The sequence below is a fragment of the Dendrobates tinctorius genome, unplaced genomic scaffold (assembly GCF_039654945.1).
Source record: "Dendrobates tinctorius isolate UK_male_01 unplaced genomic scaffold, ASM3965494v1 ptg000135l, whole genome shotgun sequence".
Classification (NCBI taxonomy): domain Eukaryota; kingdom Metazoa; phylum Chordata; class Amphibia; order Anura; family Dendrobatidae; genus Dendrobates; species Dendrobates tinctorius.
In genome coordinates, this window is record NW_027361803.1 from 4240389 (window position 1) to 4262133 (window position 21745).

At 38.5% G+C, this 21745-nt stretch overlaps 1 protein-coding gene across 1 annotated transcript in view; it reads right to left on the reverse strand.

Moving 5' to 3' along the window:
- The window catches only part of DCC (DCC netrin 1 receptor), a 1068191-nt gene that overhangs the window by 268489 nt on the left and 777957 nt on the right, over window positions 1-21745 (reverse strand). The window contains exon 10 of the mRNA XM_073543872.1: window positions 1378-1526. Within this exon, the coding sequence (XP_073399973.1) occupies window positions 1378-1526 (149 nt within the window). The remainder of the gene's footprint in view (window positions 1-1377; window positions 1527-21745) is intronic.

Below are 21745 nucleotides of genomic sequence, written 5' to 3' on the forward strand. Positions count from 1 at the left end.
CTGGAATGCTCTACCACAACATATCAGACTCTCGCCTACCATGGAAACCTTCAAAAAGAACCTGAAGACCTACCTCTTCCTACAAGCCTACAACCTGCAGTGACCACCGATGCACCAAACTGCTGCACGACCAGCTCTACCCTTGCCTACTGTATCCACACCCATCCCTTGTAGATTGTGAGCCCTAGCAGGTAGGGTCCTCTCTCATCCTGTACCAGTCATGACTTGTATTGTTTAAGAGACTACTGTACTTGTATGTATTATGTATACCCCTCCTCACATGTAAAGCGCCATGGAATAAATGGCGCTATAATAATAAATAATAATAATAACATAAATGGGACATTGATCTGTTTTAGCGTCACATCCCTTTAATTGTTTTCCACTTGGCCACTTGGCAATACACAGAACTGCAGTGGGACCCAATGTAAGTGAATGGGGCTATGACTGCTAAGATGAGAAAACCCCTTTAATTCACTCATCATATTTCACACAAACAAATTGCATTCATAATTAAAAAAAAAAAAAGATCTCTTAGAGCTGATGAGGCTGGTGAACTGACTGTGAAAAGTCAGGTGAGAATGATTGCCTATAGTTCTCGAACTAAATTGCACATTTAATGAGTCCAGTTCCTGCTGGAGAAAATTTTGAAAAAGATTATTCTCTATTCTCAGATGGATTTTCATAGTAAATACACCAGCCTCATTAAGTCTTTAAAATCGTATGCCGTTTGTATTGTGAAATCTATTACGATACATCAGAGTGTTGGTAAATTTACATGTTATGTATTTGAAAGCAAATATGCACAAAACAAATTTTTTGTAATTCCCCCAAAATAATATGCAAAATGTGGGATATCTTTAGGATGACAGCTACAAAAAAGGGATAAAAAAAACAGCACTTTCTAGGGTTTTTTTTTTAGATAAAATCAAAATCTTTAGAAAAGTTTTCTAATGGATCTAATCAGGACCCGTCTCCAGGTCAAGAGTTTTTATTACCGCTGTTCCCTTGGGTATTTCATTTTTTTTTCAAGAAATAGAAGCCTTTTGATTTGCTGCAACTTTTTATGCTCTTTATTAAGGGGATGTTGCTCACTGGGTAATAATGCAGTGCAACCTAGAGACCCGCCCCCGAGGATTCTGTGAGCCACGCCCCCTTAGTAAATACCATAACAATTAGCACTAACTAAAAAGGACCATTTCTCTGGAACCTTATATCTGACTTTACAAATACAAATAATATAATATTCTGGGGAGCAGTAGGAATAAAATAAGAGGACAAAGCTGACCACGTTTGGCCTCATAATAACAGGTCCTCTTTAAATTCTTTGCGTGGTGTTAGTCGATTTGGATTTCTAAATATTTCCTGTTCACTCACCTGCTCTCTCCCTGAAATAGTCTCTGTGCATAGTACTCTGTAACCTTGAACAGGACCATTTGCATAGGCAGGAGGTTCCCATGAAATGAAAATCGAGGTAGGTGAAGTTGAGATCACTTGGAGATTTTCAACTGGTCCCGGAACTTGCACTGTAAAAAAGAGACGCATAAGATCAATAAACCTCCTAGAAATGATGGAAAATGTCAGCATTAATACAATGAATTACTGCAGTGAAGCAGGAGTTAAAATAATGTAAAAAAATATATATATATCTGAGTATATTACTCTATAGGACTTCTGCACCCTCAACCACTGCAAAAAAAAAACTCTGGCTGTGGAGGACCCAGATGAGCGAATACTTAGTTAGACCTGCGGGGGCAGTGTAGGGAAATAAAACACTTACATACATGCACATTTTACTTTGGGGATCTGTTACCAGATTCTCTTTCTTCATTACAGAATACAAATAAGTAGATTTTTAGATTCGTATAGCTTTTTTTTCCTTATTTCCAGAGGAGGTGTAACGATGAAGCTCTAAGATAATGCTGTACATAACAGACATTTTTCCAATTAAATTGGATTTTTTACACCTAAAGGAAAACGGCATAACGATGGTGAGGACAGAACCTGGAGTAAAGTAGAATTAATCCCCTTCATGTAATTACTGGAGTTCCATGTATGGGCCTGGTATGTTCACCCCTGTATAACACAAGAGCCTTATATACCGCGCCGCATTATAAAGGGTTTAATATATAATGAAGATTTTTTTATTCCCTCCAGGCTACAGAACGGTAGATAATTGTTTTATCTTTCTGTTCTTCCCCATATCTGAGTCTTCATGTGGTTGGGAATAGAATTATAGTCATTGTACCGGTGATGTAGAGAGTGAGATGTGCAGTAAATTATACACTGATATTACCGCCACGATACAGGCGGCATAGTTTATAGACGGAAAGGCAGAGGTTTACCGGAGACTCAAACCCTTGCAAATGGTTAAATAGGGTTTATTCTAGTAGTTGTGCGACTTTATATCAGCAAATATTGTATTTGTACATTACTTACAAGTTTAATATATTCTAGTGGAACAATAAGAAAAAAATTATATATACCACATATATTATTATTATTATTATTATTTTTATAATTGGACGATATACATCTATATATTATATATTTTTAGATTTATCATCATAGACAATTAACCACTGACTAACTGCAAAGCCACTAAAGGGTAAATATATTATTACAAAGTAATACTTTTGATGAACGGACATCTGTATAATAAATTACTAAGCAAAAAGGAAAATAATAATAATTATGAATATTTTATTATTCTATTACTATTAATAGTATTATTTCATTTCATTTTTTTTTAGATTTTCATTATAACTGTCATATAATAATATTATTTTAATATGAAAAAAAGTTATATAAATATTATTATTATTATTATTAATAATAATATTTTATATAATTTTCAGTTATAATAATAAAATTAAAATAGCATTTTTATTGCTATTATTATTATTTGTCATTGGATAGTAAAATAATAATAATAATGTTATTATACAATACAAAATATCTATATATTACACTTTTTTAAATTTCTCAACATAGACAATCGTATCGGTATCTCATATCTATGTCTCTATCATGCAGTAGCTTGCAATAGTTTTCATTTCCTTGTTTTTTTTTTACCTATTTTCCTACATTACAATCTGATTTGTGTGTGATGCATCAGCACTAAATAGTCTAATTTGGTGAAGTGAGAAAAATATAGGCACAAATTTAATTTAAGGGCTCAAAAACCTTAACATTGGCATGTGCATATGCATTCACCCCCTTTGCAATGAAGCCCCTAATAATTTCTGGCGAAAGCAATTACCTTACCATAACTCACACGGTCTGTCAGTATATACACTTTAACTTTTCTGAAAGTCCACAGAGGCTGCAATACCACTAACAAGAGGCTCAACAAACCAAACACCACCACGAAGACCAAGGAGATCTCCAAACAAGTCAAGGGCAAAATGTCACGTGCGACACAGGTAAGTCTAGCGGACGACACAACAAACACCAACAATGGGATGGGAGAAAGGAGTGGAAGGCCCTTAAAGTAGGGAACAAGGAATGGGGCACCTTCTAACACAGCCTCCCCTATCGCCTATGTGGGTCCTTCCCCCCGCTGCCATCACGAGCCTAGTCCCTAGCTATCACCTCACCAAATTTCGCAATACATGACCCTTATCCATCTTCCCTTTAATATCATGCAGTCGTCCTGTCCCTTTTGCAGAAAAGCCCCCCTAAAGTTAGATGTTTCCCCCACCATGCTTCATGGTAGGGATGGCGTTCTTGGGGTTATAGTCATCCTTTCATCTCATCTCCTATCTTTATGTCTATCTTATATCTATCTAGCTTATTGTACATGAAAGAATATATAAATATAAATTATATAACACAATTACTATGATCCCTTTCTATTTCTATTTTTTATTTACTTGAAATACAAAAAAATGCAATTAAAGTAACAGAATGGTGAGATATGTAAATCTGAAGCATTGTATTACAAATGATTTATTATTTTTTTGAAATGTAGCCACTGTACCCATGTGTCACCGCACTGTGGGGTCCATTTATCAAGGCCATGGAATACTTGGGTGCTACGGTACATGATTTATGTAGCTATTACAATCTGTATGACTATTGTTAAGGGAAACCACATTTATCATGTGAGAAGAACCCAACAATGCCAGGAGAACCTCCAAAATATTATCGTCGGAAAATCACCTTAAAATACCGTAATTGTGGCGCCTGGTAAAGATTAGCAGCAACTAAGATGCATCCTGAAACCGGAACTAATATACAGGATGCAAGAGGTGGGTTATATACATGTGAATAAACTATAAACATATCCTTAAAGAGATCTAAAGTATTAAAATATTTCATATTTGCATTTATATATTTCTACATCTAGATTTAGCTTTGTGTGTTTCAGCAGGTATCAAAAATGAACATAATTTTTTTATATCGTCCTTAAATTATTTAAATTAATGTATTTTATTTTTTATTTTTTGTCATTTTCCTTCTTGTTTATTACTTTGAATGCAATATTTCGAGTTTTCACATTTATCATACATTTTTCGGAATTGTCAAGTATTTGCCTATTCTAATTTTTTTTTTTCATGTCCTTATTTATGTGTCTAATTAAGGAAATAATCATACAGTTGACCATAATTTCATTTTTATATTTTTTTAATAATATTTATTTTACTTTTTTTCCTTTCAAATCCTGCAAACAATGAAAGCGCAAGGTGTAAAGCCCACACGGCGTGTCTGTGTCTCCAGCTGCGTTCTTCTCTCCAGAGATCACTGACTGCGCAATTTCTTTTTTGGATTCTTTAATTATTAATGTATAGAAATTAGCTGGAAAAGAAATGATCATGTGCCGGAGATTCAGTCCCCAACGTGAAGGATTTCACTTGTCTTGTAATAATTCAGCAAATACAGAAAGGAATGGCTCTAGTGTTGACCTGTATGAAAGATTCATGGATTATCAGGGAATCCTGCATCTCTGCAAATTAATTTACTGATTGAAATGAATGCAGATTGTACAGTAGTCATTAATTCTCCAAACTCGTGCAATAATTTGTAGTTCTGCTTTTTTGGAAAGCAAAATTATTAAAATGAAGTAGTTACATTATTATAAAGTACATAAGAGCAGTATTATAGTAGTTATATTCGTGTATAGAAGAGCAGTATTATAGTAGTTATATTCTTGTACATAGGGGCAGTATTATAGTAGTTATATTCTTGTACATAGGAGCAATATTATAGTAGTTATATTCTTGTACATATTGGCAGTAATATAGTAGTTATATTCTTGTACATAGGAGCAGTATTATAGTAGTTATATTCTTGTACATAGGGGCAGTATTATAGTAGATATATTCTTGTACATAGGAGGCAGTATTATAGTAGTTATATTCTTGTACATAGGATCAGTATTATAGTATTTATATTCTTGTACATAGGAGCAGTATTATAGTAGTTATATTCTTGTATAGAAGAGCAGTATTATAGTAGTTATATTCTTGTACATAGGAGCAGTATTATAGTAGTTATATTCTTGTATAGAAGAGCAGTATTATAGTAGTTATATTCTTGTACATAGGGGCAGTATTATAGTAGTTATATTCTTGTACATAGGAGCAGTATTATAGTAGTTATATTCTTGTATAGAAGAGCAGTATTATAGTAGTTATATTCTTGTACATAGGGGCAGTATTATAGTAGTTATATTCTTGTACATAGGAGCAGTATTATAGTAGTTATATTCTTGTACATAGGGGCAGTATTATAGTAGTTATATTCTTGTACATAGGAGCAGTATTATAGTAGTTATATTCTTGTACATAGGATCAGTATTATAGTATTTATATTCTTGTACATAGGAGCAGTATTATAGTAGTTATATTCTTGTATAGAAGAGCAGTATTATAGTAGTTATATTTTTGTACATAGGGGCAGTATTATAGTAGTTATATTCTTGTACATAGGAGCAGTATTATAGTAGTTATATTCTTGTATAGAAGAGCAGTATTATAGTAGTTATATTCTTGTACATAGGGGCAGTATTATAGTAGTTATATTCTTGTACATAGGAGCAGTATTATAGTAGTTATATTCTTGTACATAGGGGCAGTATTATAGTAGTTATATTCTTGTACATAGGAGCAGTATTATAGTAGTTATATTCTTGTACATAGGATCAGTATTATAGTATTTATATTCTTGTACATAGGAGCAGTATTATAGTAGTTATATTCTTGTACATAGGAGCAGTATTATAGTAGTTATATTCTTGTATATAGGAGCAGTATTATAGTAGTTATATTCTTGTACATAGGAGCAGTATTATAGTAGTTATATTCTTGTACATAGGATCAGTATTATAGTAGTTATATTCTTGTACATAGGAGCAGTATTATAGTAGTTATATTCTTGTACATAGGAGCAGTATTATAGTAGTTATATTCTTGTACATAGGAGCAGTATTATAGTAGTTATATTCTAGTACATAGGGGCAGTATTATAGTAGTTATATTCTTGTACATAGCAGCAGTATTATAGTAGTTACACTCTTGTGCATAGGGGCAGTATTATAGTAGATATATTCTTGTACATAGCAGCAGTATTATAGTAGTTATATTCTTGTACATAGGGGCAGTATTATAGTAGTTATATTCTGGTACATAGCAGCAGTATTATAGTAGTTACACTCTTGTGCATAGGGGCAGTATTATAGTAGATATATTCTTGTACATAGCAGCAGTATTATAGTAGTTATATTCTTGTACATAGGGGCAGTATTATAGTAGTTATATTCTTGTGTATAGGGGCAGTATTATAGTAGATATATTCTTGTACATAGCAGCAGTATTATAGTAGTTATATTCTTGTACATAGGGGCAGTATTATAGTAGTTATATTATTGTACATAGCAGCAGTATTATAGTAGTTATACTCTTGTGCATAGGGGCAGTATTATAGTAGTCATATTCTTGTACATAGTAGCAGTATTATAGTAGTTATATTCTAGTACATAGGGGCAGTATTATAGTAGTTATATTCTAGTACATAGGGGGCAGTATTATAGTAGTTATATTCTTGTATAGAAGAGCAGTATTATAGTAGTTATATTCTTGTACATAGGATCAGTATTATAGTAGTTATATTCTTGTACATAGGAGCAGTATTATACTAGTTATATTCTTGTATATAGGAGCAGTATTATAGTAGTTATATTCTTGTACATAGGAGCAGTATTATAGTAGTTATATTCTTGTACATAGGATCAGTATTATAGTATTTATATTCTTGTATAGAAGAGCAGTATTATAGTAGCTATATTCTTGTACATAGGGGCAGTATTTTAGTAGTTATATTCTTGTACATAGGAGCAGTATTATAGTAGTTATATTCTTGTATATAGGAGCAGTATTATAGTAGTTATATTCTTGTACATAGGAGCAGTATTATAGTAGTTATATTCTTGTACATAGGATCAGTATTATAGTAGTTATATTCTTGCACATAGGAGCAGCATTATAGTAGTTATATTCTTGTATGTAAGAGCAGTATTATAGTAGTTGTATTCTTGTACATAGGGGGCAGTATTATAGTAGTTATATTCTTGTACACAGGAGCAGTATTATAGTAGTTATATTCTTGTACATAGGGGGCAGTATTATAATAGTTATAGTCTTGTACAAAGGGGCAGTATTATAGTAGTTATATTCTTGTACATAGGAGCAGTATTATAGTAGTTATATTCTTGTACATAGGAGCAGTATTATAGTAGTTAAATTCTAGTACATAGGGGGCAGTATTATAGTAGTTATATTCTTGTACATAGGGGCAGTATTATAGTAGTTATATTCTTGTGTATAGGGGCAGTATTATAGTAGATATTTTCTTGTACATAGCAGCAGTATTATAGTAGTTATATTCTTGTACATAGGGGCAGTATTATAGTAGTTATATTCTTGTGTATAGGGGCAGTATTATAGTAGATATATTCTTGTACATAGCAGCAGTATTATAGCAGTTATATTCTTGTACATAGGGTCAGTATTATAGAAGTTATATTCTTCTACATAGGGAGCAGTATTATAGTAGTTATACTCTTGTACATAGGGGCAGTATTATAGTAGTTATATTCTTGTATATAGGAGCTGTATTATAGTAGTTATATTCTTGTACATAGGGGCAGTATTATAGTAGTTATATTCTTGTGTATAGGGACAGTATTATAGTAGATATATTCTTGTACATAGGGGCAGTATTATAGTAGTTATACTCTTGTACATAGGGGCAGTATTATAGTAGCTATATTATTGTACATAGGAGCAGTATTATATTAGTTTTATTCTTGTACATAGGGTCAGTATTATAGTAGTTATATTCTTGTGCATATGAGCAGTATTATAGTAGTTATATTCTTGTACATAGGAGCAGTATTACAGTAGTTATATTCTTGTGCATAGGAGCAGTATTATAGTAGTTATATTCTTGTACATAGGAGCAGGATTATAGTAGTTATATTCTTATACATAGGGGACAGTATTATAGTAGTTATATTCTTGTACATAGGATCAGTATTATAGTAGTTATATTCTTGTACATAGGAGCAGTATTATAGTAGTTATATTCTTGTACATAGGGGCAGTATTATAGTAGTTATATTCCTGTGCATAGGAGCAGTATTATAGTAGTTATATTTTTGTACATAGGAGCAGTATTATAGCAGTTATATTCTTGTACATAGGAGCAGTATTATAGTAGTTATATTCTTGTACATAGGGGCAGTATTAAAGTAGTTATATTCTTGTGCATAGGATCAGTATTATAGTAGTTATATTCTTGTACATAGCGGCAGTATTATAGCAGTTATATTCTTGTACATAGGTGCAGTATTATAGTAGTTATATTCTTGTACATAGGGGCAGTATTATAGTAGTTATATTCTTGTACATAGGGGCAGTATTATAGTAGTTATATTCTTGTACATAGGGGCAGTATTATAGTAGTTATGTTCTTTTACATAGGGGCAGAATTATAGTAGTTATATTCTTGTATATAGGAGCGGTATTATAATAGCTATATTCTTGTACATAGCAGCGGTACTATAGTAGTTATATTCTTGTACAGAGGGGTAGTATTATAGTAGTTATATTTATGTACATAGGGGCAGTATTATGGTAGTTATATTCTTGTACATAAGGGCAGTATTATAGTAGTTATATTCTTGTACGTAGGTGCAGTATTATAGCAGTTATGTTCTTGTACTGTTTTTGTGTCTTAGTTCTTGGGTGGTGTGAACAGGGTCTTATGACCCGTTCAGTTTTTGTGCATGTGTCATGTGTTCTGAATCCATTGATTTCTTGCTTATGCAAGCTTTGGGAGATCCCCGCCTCTCTCCTTTGGGACATGCATAAAAAGCCATTTTGCCCAGCGAGCCCATACCGGGCAGCACCTTTCTGAACCCTGCTCATGAAGGTATTATTCACATGTTCAGGTTTTTAAATATATTAGATAGGACTGCTCCGAGAAGGGTATGCCTTGACGCGGCGGAGTGGCTTAGCGTACATTTTTTTGCAAAAAAACGTATCAACAAAATACCCTGGTTTTGTTAACATCTTTTACTAGCACTTGCTACTTACAGTTACATATGTTTTACAGCAGAGTATTTATGCACGTTTGTCATACTGTGTTCTGTTTTTGTGTCTTAGTTCTTGGGTGGTGTGAACAGGGTCTTATGACCTGTTCAGTTTTTGTGCATGTGTCATGTGTTCTGAATCTCTTGTACATAGAAGCAGTATTATAGCAGTTATATTCTTGTAGACAGGGACAGTATTATAGTAGTTATATTCTTGTACATAGGGGCAATTATATAGCAGTTATATTCTTGTAGACAGGGGCAGTATTATAGTAGTTATATCCTTGTACATAGAGCACAGTATTATAGCAGTTATATTCTTGTACATAGGGGCAGTATTATAGTGGTTATATTCTTGTACATAGGAGCAGTATTATAGTAGTTATATTCTTGTACATAGGAGCAGTCTTATAGCAGTTATATTCTTGTACATAGGGGCAGTATTATAGTAGTTATATTCTTGTACATAGTGGCAGTATTATAGTAGTTATATTCTTGTACATAGGGGCAGCATTATAGTAGTTATATTCTTGTACATAGGGGGCAGTATTATAGTAGTTATATTCTTGTACATAGGGGCAGTATTATAGTAGTTATATTCTTGTACATAGTGGCAGTATTAGAGTAGTTATATTCTTGTACATAGGGGGCAGTATTATAATAGTTATATTCTTGTACATAGGGGCAGTATTATAGTAGTTATATTCTTGTACATAGGAGCAGTATTATAGTAGTTATGTTCTTGTACATAGGGGCAATTTTTATTATAAACCAAACATAAATACAATTATAATAAAACAAAAAACATCCAGTATTACAAAACACAAACCACTTAGGTAATATATACACAGCACTACATAATCAGATCATATTCATAAATAAATTAAAGTGTCCACACCTGGGGATGGAAAAAGAAAGTTAGAAAAAAAAAAAAAATCATATTTTCTAGCTGAATTTTACGTTTCTCCATAACGTTATGTTTCCTGGACTCCTTCCAACTGCCAGTGATTTTATCCACCGGAGTTCTGACATAACCTGATTGGTGGCAGCGGTGTGATTAAACAGCTCATTGTGCAGTGACACCCGAGTTCTCATGTGCCAGTGATAATATTTGATGACACTAATTATAATGTACATCGTCTCTCTGTTGATGTCACTAACAGTGGAGGGGACACCATAGATTATGTCGGGATACTTTAGGGTCCGCAGTCTGGGGATTTTTAGATTATCTGACACTTCCTCCCAGATCTTCCTCCATCCCCAGAAATCACATATGAAGTGCTCCATAGTCTCCTCCTGCTGACAACCAAGGGGACAATTCCGATCAGAGACACACAGATGTTTCAGGTTCCCTCTGACAAAGAGCCGACTATGCAGCGAAAGCCAAGTGACATCAAACAGTTTAGGAGGTAGCCGTTTCCCGTTTAGGAACCTAAGGCTTTCCTGCAGGGTGGTAGTGACACAATCTCTCAGGGCCAGTGGAGTGTAGAAGAAAGTCCTACATACACGAGCATACAGGTCTCTTCTCGTACTGCTCTCAATGTAAGACTTCTCCAGTCCCCACCTCCTAACACACTTCAGACCATATTCCAGATACTGGGGGAGGTGGTCACCTGTCCATCTCCTCCTCTTGAGACTGCCGCCTTGCACCCAAGATTCTGCAAAAGGCAATATCCAGTACCTGATACTATTTACCCACAGGGAGCTACTGTTTGAGTCCATGTTCCCAAAATTCACCTTTAGAAACAAGGAGTCAAAGAAAACCCTTGGATTCAACATATCCAGCCCACCCTCTCTCCGCCGTAGGTACGTTATTCCCCTCTTTATTAGGTTCAACCTATTCCCCCACAAGAGCTGGAAAACAGGCTGAAGAGCCTCGCTGAGAAAGATTCTGGTAAAGGGAAAATGACAGAGACATACAAGAAAACAGGGACCAGGTAAGTCTTCAACATTGTGACCCTTTCTCTGTAGGTCAGCCTCCAGTTCTTCCATCGCTGAACCTTTGCATTTCCAGTTTCCAATTTCTCCTCCCAATTTAGCATGGCATTATCATCCCTTCCAAATTTAACCCCTAGGATCTTAATATGGGTGGAGGCTTTGGAAAACTGCGGCAGATCAAAGCTGGCCTCAGTATCTAATGTCCACAGAGCTTGACTCTTTTCAAGGTTGACAAGAGACCCGGAGGCCTCTGAGTAGCTTCTGATGGACGCAGATAACATCTGCACCTCACGAGGATTGGAGATCACCAGCGTCACATCGTCCGCATAGGCAACAACATTCAGAGGCGGGCAGTGGGGGACCGGCACCCCCTGAAAATCGCACTCCTGCAGTGACCTCAGAAACGGGTCTAGGGCAAAAACATACAGGAGCGGATTCATTGGGCAGCCCTGTCTCACCCTCGCGACCAACTCCAAAAGTGTCACCCTGCCAACCATTAATCAGAGGAAAGCTCACTGCCTCTCTTTACAAGGTCTTCAGCCAATCCACAAATTGTCCCGGAATACCGTACTTTGACAAAGTGGCCCACAGATAGTCATGGTCAACCCTGTCAAAGGCTTTAGCCTGGGTCCAGACTAACAACATATCTCCCACACCGCAAAGCTGTACATCTCTCAAACATCTCTTGTATCGAGATGACTGCTCCAGAGGCTGGATATCCTTAAAGACAAAAATGTCCAGGAAGGATGGGAAATCTTGAAAAATGAAATTCTCAAAGCACAGTTGTTAACAATTCCGAAAAGAGGGAAGAATAGGAAGCATTTAAGGAAACCAGGATGGGTGAACACAGAACTTAAGCACATGCTAAAAAGGAAGAAAAAAATGTTTATAAAATGGAAAGAGGGAGGCATATCTAAAGAAGAATATAATGCTGTCTGCAGAATCTGCAGGGCACAAATCAGATTAGCTAAAGCTGAAAATGAATTGAGGCTTGCAAGAGATGTCAAAAGCAATAATAAAGGATTTTGGGGATATGTCAAAAGTAAAAGAAAAGTCAAAGATGCTATAGGATTTTTACAGGATAAAAATGATGAAATGGTAAGACAGGATGTTGAGAAGGCTGAACTTTTAAATTCCTATTTTGCATCTGTTTTCTCTCAGAAAGGAAATGTAACACCAACTGTTATTCACTGTCCTATTATGGGAATAGAAGAATCCAGGATATCTATAAACAGAAAGATAGTGAGGAAACACTTAGCTAACCTAAATGAATTCAAGTCTCCAGGTCCAGATGAATTACACCCCAGAGTACTGAAGGAGATAGCAGAAGAAATTTCTGAACCACTCTCCATAATCTTTGAAAATTCTTGGAGAACAGGAGAAGTGCCAGAAGACTGGAGTAGAGCAAATGTTGTTCCTATCTTCAAAAAGGGGAAGAAGGTGGACCCAGGCAACTATAGGCCGGTGACTTCTATACCAGGAAAGATCTTTGAACAAATTATTAAACAACATGTAAGTCAATACCTGGATAAGAATGAAGTGATCAAACAGAGTCAGCATGGGTTTGTAACTAATAAGTCATGTCAGACTAACTTAATTTCCTTCTATGACGGTATCACTGATTGGGTGGATCAAGGAAATGCTGTAGATATAGTATATCTTGACTTCAGCAAAGCATTTGACAAAGTCTCTCATACAATCCTTATTGAAAAAATGACTAAGTATGGAATGGACAAGGCAACTGTTAGGTGGATTCATAGCTGGCTTAGTGATCGGACCCAAAGAGTGGTCGTAAATGGCTGCACATCCAGTTGGAAGAATGTCTCAAGTGGGGTACCACAGGGCTCTGTCCTGGGCCCTGTATTGTTCAACATCTTTATCAACGATTTAGATGAAGGAATTGAGGGTAAACTGATTAAATTTGCTGATGACACAAAGCTAGGAGGGATAGCTAATACTAGAGAAGAGAGAGAGAGGATTCAAAAATATTTAAATAAACTGGAGAAGTGGGCAGTAACTAACAGAATGGTTTTTAACAGGGAGAAATGCAAAGTACTACATCTGGGCAATAAAAATGAAAAAAGCATATATAGAATGGGAGGAATAGGGCTAAGTGACAGCACATGTGAAAAAGACTTGGGTATACTAATAGATCACAGACTGAATATGAGTCAACAGTGTGATGCAGCAGCAAAAAAGGCAAATGCAGTTCTAGGATGTATTAACAGAAGCATACAGTCTAGATCACGTGAAGTCATTATTTCCCTCTACTCCTCTTTGGTCAGACCTCATCTGGAATATTGTGTCCAGTTTTGGGCACCATATTTTAAAAAAGACATCAACAAACTGGAGCAAGTTCAGAAAAGAGCGACCAGAATGGTGACCGGTCTGCAAACCCTGTCTTATGAGGAAAGGTTGCAGGATTTGGGAATGTTTAGTTTGCAAAAGAGAAGACTGAGAGGAGACTTAATTGCTGTCTACAAATATCTAAAGGGCTGTCACATTGTAGAAGGATCAACTTTATTCTCATTTGCACAAGGAAAGACTAGAAGCAATGGGATGAAACTGAATGGGAGGAGACACAGATTAGATATTAGAAAAAACTTTTTGACAGTTAGAGTGATCAATGAGTGGAACAGGCTGCCACGAGAAGTGGTGAGTTCTCCTTCAATGGAAGTCTTCAAACAGAGGCTGGACAGACATCTGACTGGGATGATTTAGCAAATCCTGCTTTGAGCAGGGGGTTGGACCAGATGGCCCAGGAGGTCCCTTCCAACTCTACGATTCTATGATTCTATGAGATGTTCCGCCCTTTTACTGTGCCAAACTGAGAGCCTGCCAACAGTGCCGGGGACAAACAGACTAATCTAGAAAATAGGATCTTTGCTAGAATCTTCCTGTCCACATTCAAGAGGGCAATCGGCCTCCAGTTCTTGATGTCGCTCGGCTCTTTACCTTTAGACAGCAGAATTAACGAGGACACACTCATGGATGGAGGCATCAGGTGATTTTCTAGACAATTTCTATACACATCCATGAGAATTGGAGCCAGGAGGTCTCTGAATTTCTTATAAAATTCTGCCGTTATACCATCTGGACCTGGTGCCTTCTTCAGATATAACTTATCAATAGCCTCCTTAACTTCCTCCACCGTTAATTCTGCTGTCAAAGGAGAAAAGTCCAGATCATTAGAATCAGGCATTGGAGTTGCCTCCAAGAATTGCGCCATCTTATCTTTATCCAAAACTTTCCTCTGAAACAAGTCAGCATAGTAAGATCTCACCACCTCTAGGATAAACTCCCGTGAATCCTGCAATACACCCTGGGAGTCGGTGAGATCCGTGACCATTTTTTTGACCACCCTCTCCCTGCAATTCTCAAAGGGATCAGGGGCCCCTAAGGACCCATAATCCCGTTCAAGAACCAGGGAGGTATACCTGCTATACTGATACTGCTTTATCTCAGATTTCAGCCGGTCGATCTTCACTTAGTCATCCCCGCCCGCCGAATACAGTGACTCCAATTCTTTGCGCAGCTTTAGGTACTGGCTGTACTTATTCCTCCCTTTATTAACTGACAGTCTCTTTAAGAGGGATCTGATATCCTCCTTGACGTCCTCCCACCAGTTGGTCATGTTGTCATAGAAGTCAACCCTGTCTAGATGAAGCTGGATAAGGAAGTGAACACGGCTCTGAACATAGGCATCATCCAGGAGACTAGAATTGAGCTTCCACAACCCTCTACCAATGTCCGGACGGTTAGAGGAACCCAAAGAGAAGCACAAGGCGAGGTGATCAGAGTAAGGGACGACCTTCTCACTCAGGGCGCCGACAGCCTCAGTAGGACTGACAAAAGCAAAATCTATTCTACTGCTCCTGTTGTAACATGAATATGTGAATTTTGGCTGTCGCCCACCTTGTGTGAAAACGTCAGTCAGTCCTGCCTGCATTATGACGTTATGTAGGACCTTACCGTCCCTGGTCACTGCACTGCCTGAGGAGCTGTCACCTGATGTCATTATGGCATTAAAGTCCCACGCCATCACCACTGGAAGAGAAGTGAAGAGGTAAGGCTTGACGTCATTAAACAGCTGGATCCTGTCAGTCACTGACTGTGGCCCATAGATGTTAATAAGCCGGAGTCGCCTCCCATGGATAGTGACTTCTAGGACCAGACATCTTCCCATGACCACCTCCGTCATCCTATGCACAGTCACATCATTGGTGTTAAACAGGACAGCGACCCCGGCGTAAGGCTCCACAGCCAGTGACCAGAAAGAAGGACCGGAGTGTCTAGTTCTCCTCAGCTTAATGCTATTCACATTGCTCGAGGTCACTGTCAATGAGAACCCCGCCATCACAACACAATATAGAAGGAGCAGAGTAACAGCCATCATCATGAGTCAGAGACGTTCTGTCCACCACTGGTGTCCATGTCAGACTCTACCTGAGGGTCCACAGATAAGGGCTTCCGCTTTGGCGGGGGATGGTCCTCTATGTCCCTGTCACACTCAGCATCAACTTTCCTCAACTCTTCCTCATAATCGTCACCATTGGAGTCAGATAAAACTCCATACTTGTTGGACACGACCATCACTCCTGCAGAATTCTGAACCTTCTTACTAGCAATCTGACCAGTGTCATATTCTGCCTCAGGTTTACAGGAGGATGTGTTCTTTTTCTTCCTTTTATTATTATTAATGCCCCAGTCATCAGATACAGACAGCGATGCTGAAGGGGGAGCTATCTGAGGCTGCTGGACCTGATGGACGACCTCCATGTTCCCCTCTGCACCCTGCTTCTCTGGTGCTGCCTGAGTGGACTCCTGGTGGACATCTGAGCTGGTCAACATCTCTCCTGACATTAAATACTCCTCCTCATGTGTCCCTGCCACCACATCCTCATCCTCCTGATCCTCTGCCCCTGCCATCACTAACTCATCAGGGAAGACTCTGCAGATATTGTGCCAGGCGTCTGGACAGTCCCTGTGAGGGTGACCCATCCTACCACAGAGGTTGCACCTGACGTCCCGGCAGTCTGCAGCGACATGGCCGATTGCCCCACACAGACTGCACTTCACCACAGTACAGGCGTTAGCCAGATGACCTTTCCCACCACATTTGAAGCACTTTCTGGGTTGCCCGGGATAATAACACCTTCCCTTCTCCCTCCCAATGAAGAAGGAGTTGGGTAAGTGGGCAGTGATGTTATTACATTGCCGTAATTTTACCAAGACCCGCCACCCCATTGTCCAGATACCATCCTCATCTCTGACCTTGGCGAGTCCAGAGATGAGGTCACAGTGTCTCCGGAGCCACACCTCGGTGTCCTGTGGAGGAACGGCCTCATTCCAGAAGGTGATATTCACTGTGACTGTGTCCGGCCTGGAGATAGGAACCAACACAAACTTATTCCAGCCCTCAGCATCTCTGAACTTGGGGTAATTGGCCCAGAATCTATCCAGGTCAGACATGAGCTTGAAGCTGACCTCGTAGCCCTGCCTGTCCTGAAGATTAGACACTGCCAGTATCTCATTTGCCACAAACCCCATCTGGCCGCAGAGCAGCTCTCTCACCACATACCTGCGTTGTGGCAGATCCTCCTTGGCACCTATGTATTTAAACCGCACCACATTAATACGTTTGAATGTCTGGCCGGTATATCTGGCGCTGGAAGTGAAGGATGGGGCGCCGCGGCTCCAGGCATTCCTGGGGGGCACCTGCCGGGTCAAACTGGGCCGACTGACAGGGAGAGGGCCTGCAGCAGGGGGGGCTGTCACACCTTGTGGACTAGATGGCAAAGGAGGATAATCACACATATCATGCACATTATCATAAGCAGCATCATTCTCATCAGACAGTGCGACGTCCAATACAGAATGTGAAACCCCTCCAACCCCCGACCCCATGGGCACAGCATCACCAGTCTGTGCTTCAGCCTCATCAGCACAAACAGTCTCACATACATTGTCCTGCTCCTGTGTGGTGCACTCTGGGACCTGTGGTGTCTCTGCTGGAGTCTGAAGTGCATGCTCCTGTTCACACTGAGCTGCCTGCTGCTGCAGTTGTTTCCCCTCCTGGAAGCAGAAGCGGGCAGCCTGTAACACTGGCCGTGTCCGCTGCTGGGGGGTCCCGTCCTGAACATCAGGGGTCCTGGCCTCTACAGCACAGTCCTGCTTATAGGAGGCCAACCGCTCGCGGTTCCTGTAGGTCTCTGCCAGGGGCCCCATGCTCTCCAGCACAGATTCAGTGTCCTGCACAACACTCGCCAGCTGTACACCCAGTGTGTTCAGTGTCAGGTCATAGGCCTCATTACTGGCAGGATTAGTGGTCTTTAGACTATAGATGAAGTCTACCTCCATTTGCAGCACTTTTTTTTGCTGCTGTAACTCACCCAGTTTTCGGACAAGTCCCGGTATCTCATCCGCTAGCTGCAGCTCGGGTGCACGCGCCGGCCCCACAGGTTTAGTCTTGACCACGGGCACAGGGGTTTTGAAGACAGTCTTGTGCGGGTCCACCACGGATGGTTTTGTGGCCCCTTGGCTGGATGCAGGCTCCGCAGCAGGTTTATCGCTGCCACCTGACTGTGACCGTGTGCGTCCTGACCGCGCCATACTGCCATGCTGCTGTAGGTTTTCCTGCATTGTCTGCCTTTCCAAAGACGTCCGTCTCTGCCTGGAAGCAGGAGAGGTGGTCTGCTCAGCTGGGGCCAATCTCACCTGTGCACCTGGCAGGAGCTGCTTACTGACTGGGGAGCTACAAAGACTTCACATTCAGCTGGTTTCCATCACTCACCAACACTTTTCCTTCTTGTTTCTTTGCTGGAACTGGAGAAGGTTTTCCTCCCAAAACTTTAGTCACAGCTTTCTCCTCCTTCACCGAACTGCTGCTGCTTTGACTCGCTGCATTCACTGGACTCACAGCGACTTCGGGATTAACATTCCCATTAGTAGAAGCCTGGGAGGCTAGTCCCAGTGTAGGCCGGGAAGCAAGGGCCTTGCCTGGGGAGCTTCCCTGCCCAGGGTGGCCCCTCCCCGGGCTTGCTCCAGACATGAGGAGAACCACTGACACACAACCTCACAGCTAGGAGGCAGTATTATAGTAGTTCTATTCTTGTACATAGGAGCAGTATTATAGTAGTTATATTCTTGTACATAGGGTCAGTATTATAGTAGTTATATTCTTGTGTTGTGAGTTCATTTTCCCCTTCACCGTTGATGTCTGATGAACTCCCTCTGCTGGTGAAGAGAGGTAGTGAAATTGATTTGGTTGGGAAGAACCTGTCATCTGAACAGGTGGAACCTGATTGGACACCCGGAATCGCTGATGGGATATAAGGCAGCCGACGCCCTACAGGGGTGCTGGTGATCCTTTCTGCTCTGAGCTCTTGCAAACCAGTTCAGTACCTGTCTTCTGAAAGCTAAGTATTTGCTCTCTTATTTTTCCATGAGATATTGTCTGTTTACTTAGTGTTTGTGTTCTGCCTGCCCTTGTTGGTACAGGCTGAGCTCCATTTTTGCCTCTGGTCAAGTGATCTTTTGCTCAGTCTTCAGAATATACCTGAGTGCTGATATAGTGATTTTGAAGTCTAGTGACTTCAGGGCCTTTTTTCTATCAGACGTGTTGGACATTATTTTGGCAGAATTTTTGCGGATTGCAGCCAGCATCTTTTCTGTCCTTTCCTAATTAGTTAGTTGGGCCCCATCATTTGCTCAACCTGTCTTTCTGTCTGTGTTTGTGTTTTCATCTGCTTTTCACCGACAATACATGTTGGGGTCTGTCTATTGCTTTGGGGTCTGCTCTGGGGCACTTTAGATTTCCCCTTTCTTTCTTTAGGCTTATTTAGTTCTCCAGCTGTGAACGAGGGGTCTAGGGCACCGTAGGAACCCCCCACGGCTACTGTTAGTTGTGTGAATAGGATCAGGGGTCTGCAATCTGATAGCTACCAACCTCTCCGGTTTTCTGGACTTAGCTTGTATTTTTGTCTTTTCCTCCTTCGGTGACTCATTCATAACATTCTTGTACATAGGAGCAGTATTATAGTAGTTATATTCTTGTGCATAGAGGACAGTATTATAGTAGTTATATTCTTGTACACAGGAGCAGTATTATAGTAGTTATATTCTTGTACATAGGGGGCAGTATTATAGTAGTTATATTCTTGTACATGTGGGCAGTATTATAGTAGCTATATTCTTGTACATATAGAGCAGTATTATAGTAGTTATATTCTTGTACATAGGAACAGTATTATAGTAGTTATATTCTTGTACATAGGGGCAGTATTATAGTAGTTATATTCTTGTACATGGGGTAGTATTATAGTAGTTATATTCTTGTATATAGGGGCAGTATTATAGTAGTTATATTCTTGTACATGGGGTAGTATTATAATAGTAATATTATTGTACATAGGGAGCAGTATTATAGTAGTTATATTCTTGAACATGGGGTAGTATTATAATAGTAATATTCTTGTACATATAGAGCAGTATTATAATAGTTATATTCTTGTACATAGGAGCAGTATTATAGTAGTTATATTCTTGTATATAGGGGCAGTATTATAGTAGTTATATTCTTGTATATAGGGGCAGTATTATAGTAGTTATATTCTAGTATATAGGAGCAGTATTATAGTAGTTATATTCTTGTACATAGGGGCAGTATTATAGTAGTTATATTCTTGTACATAGGAACAGTATTAAAGTAGTTATATTCTTGTACATAGGGGCAGTATTATAGTAGTTATATTCTTGTATATAGGGGCAGTATTATAGTAGTTATATTCTAGTATATAGGAGCAGTATTATAGTAGTTATATTCTTGTACATAGGGGCAGTATTATAGTAGTTATATTCTTGTACATAGGAACAGTATTATAGTAGTTATATTCTTGTACATAGGGGCAGTATTATAGTAGTTATATTCTTGTACATGGGGTAGTATTATAATAATAATATTCTTGTACATAGGGAGCAGTATTATAGTAGTTATATTCTTGTACATAGGGGCAGTATTATAGTAGTTATGTTCTTGTACATAGGAACAGTATTATAGTAGTTATATTCTTGTACATAGGGGCAGTATTATAGTAGTTATATTCTTGTACATGGGGTAGTATTATAATAGTAATATTCTCGTACATAGGGAGCAGTATTATAGTAGTTATATTCTTGTACATGGGGGCAGTATTATAGTAGTTATATTCTTGTACATAGGAGCAGTATTATAGTAGTTATATTCTTGTACATGGGGCAGTATTATAATAGTTATACTGTATTCTAGCATTATCATAGTTATATTTTTGTACATAGGGACATCGACTCTATGGCGACTTCCATTTATGAGTGGTAAGAGGTTATGGAGAAGTACTGTATTTCCCATTGGATACAATCCTCTTGACATATTTGTCACCCATTAGTTGGCAGAATGTATATGTGATTTTTTTACTTGTGAAAGGATGACAGGTACGGTAGTAATTTCCTTCAACCGACTCCCTTGCCCCAGTCACTTTTTATGTGCTTGTAATGTTATATTTTATATTATTTTCAGCCACATTAAATACAATTGAAAAAAAAAAAAACCCAAAGCCCCAAAACCTAATTAGCGAAATCCTAGTCAATCAGACGCCCATTCTCTCATGTATTTTGTTGTTTTCCACTCCCTAGCACATAACCTGTTCATCACGCTTTTTACAAGTCTGTCCTATTGATTTCAGTAGGAAGCATCCTCTGTTTTTTAAATGGGAACACAATTTGCACAACCTCTAAAACGAGAAACAATGGCTTTACAGTCAATTGCGCATTTTTTTTTTTTTAATATGAGCTTATGCATTAGTGGCATGAACTACAATATTCATTCTTTTGAGAAAAAAGAATGCTTAAGTAATTCTGTTTATTAACCATGTGAGCAAGAGCAAGATTCTTCTACCATTTACAGACAAATGTAGTCCCTATTGGAAATTTCCATCTTCTCACTAAAATGAGATTTTGTTTGATATCATGACTTTCTCCATATGCTACCAGTAAGACACAGTTTTCTTAAAACATTGCATATGAGATGGGAAAATATTAGACCAAATACAAAACCTTGAGAAACATACTAAACAAAATACAAGACTAGGAGACCGGTTGACACTAAATTATATAGAATATAGAGGAAAATATGAACCCATCAATATCACATAGAAACTGCTTAATTACGTTGCTCCT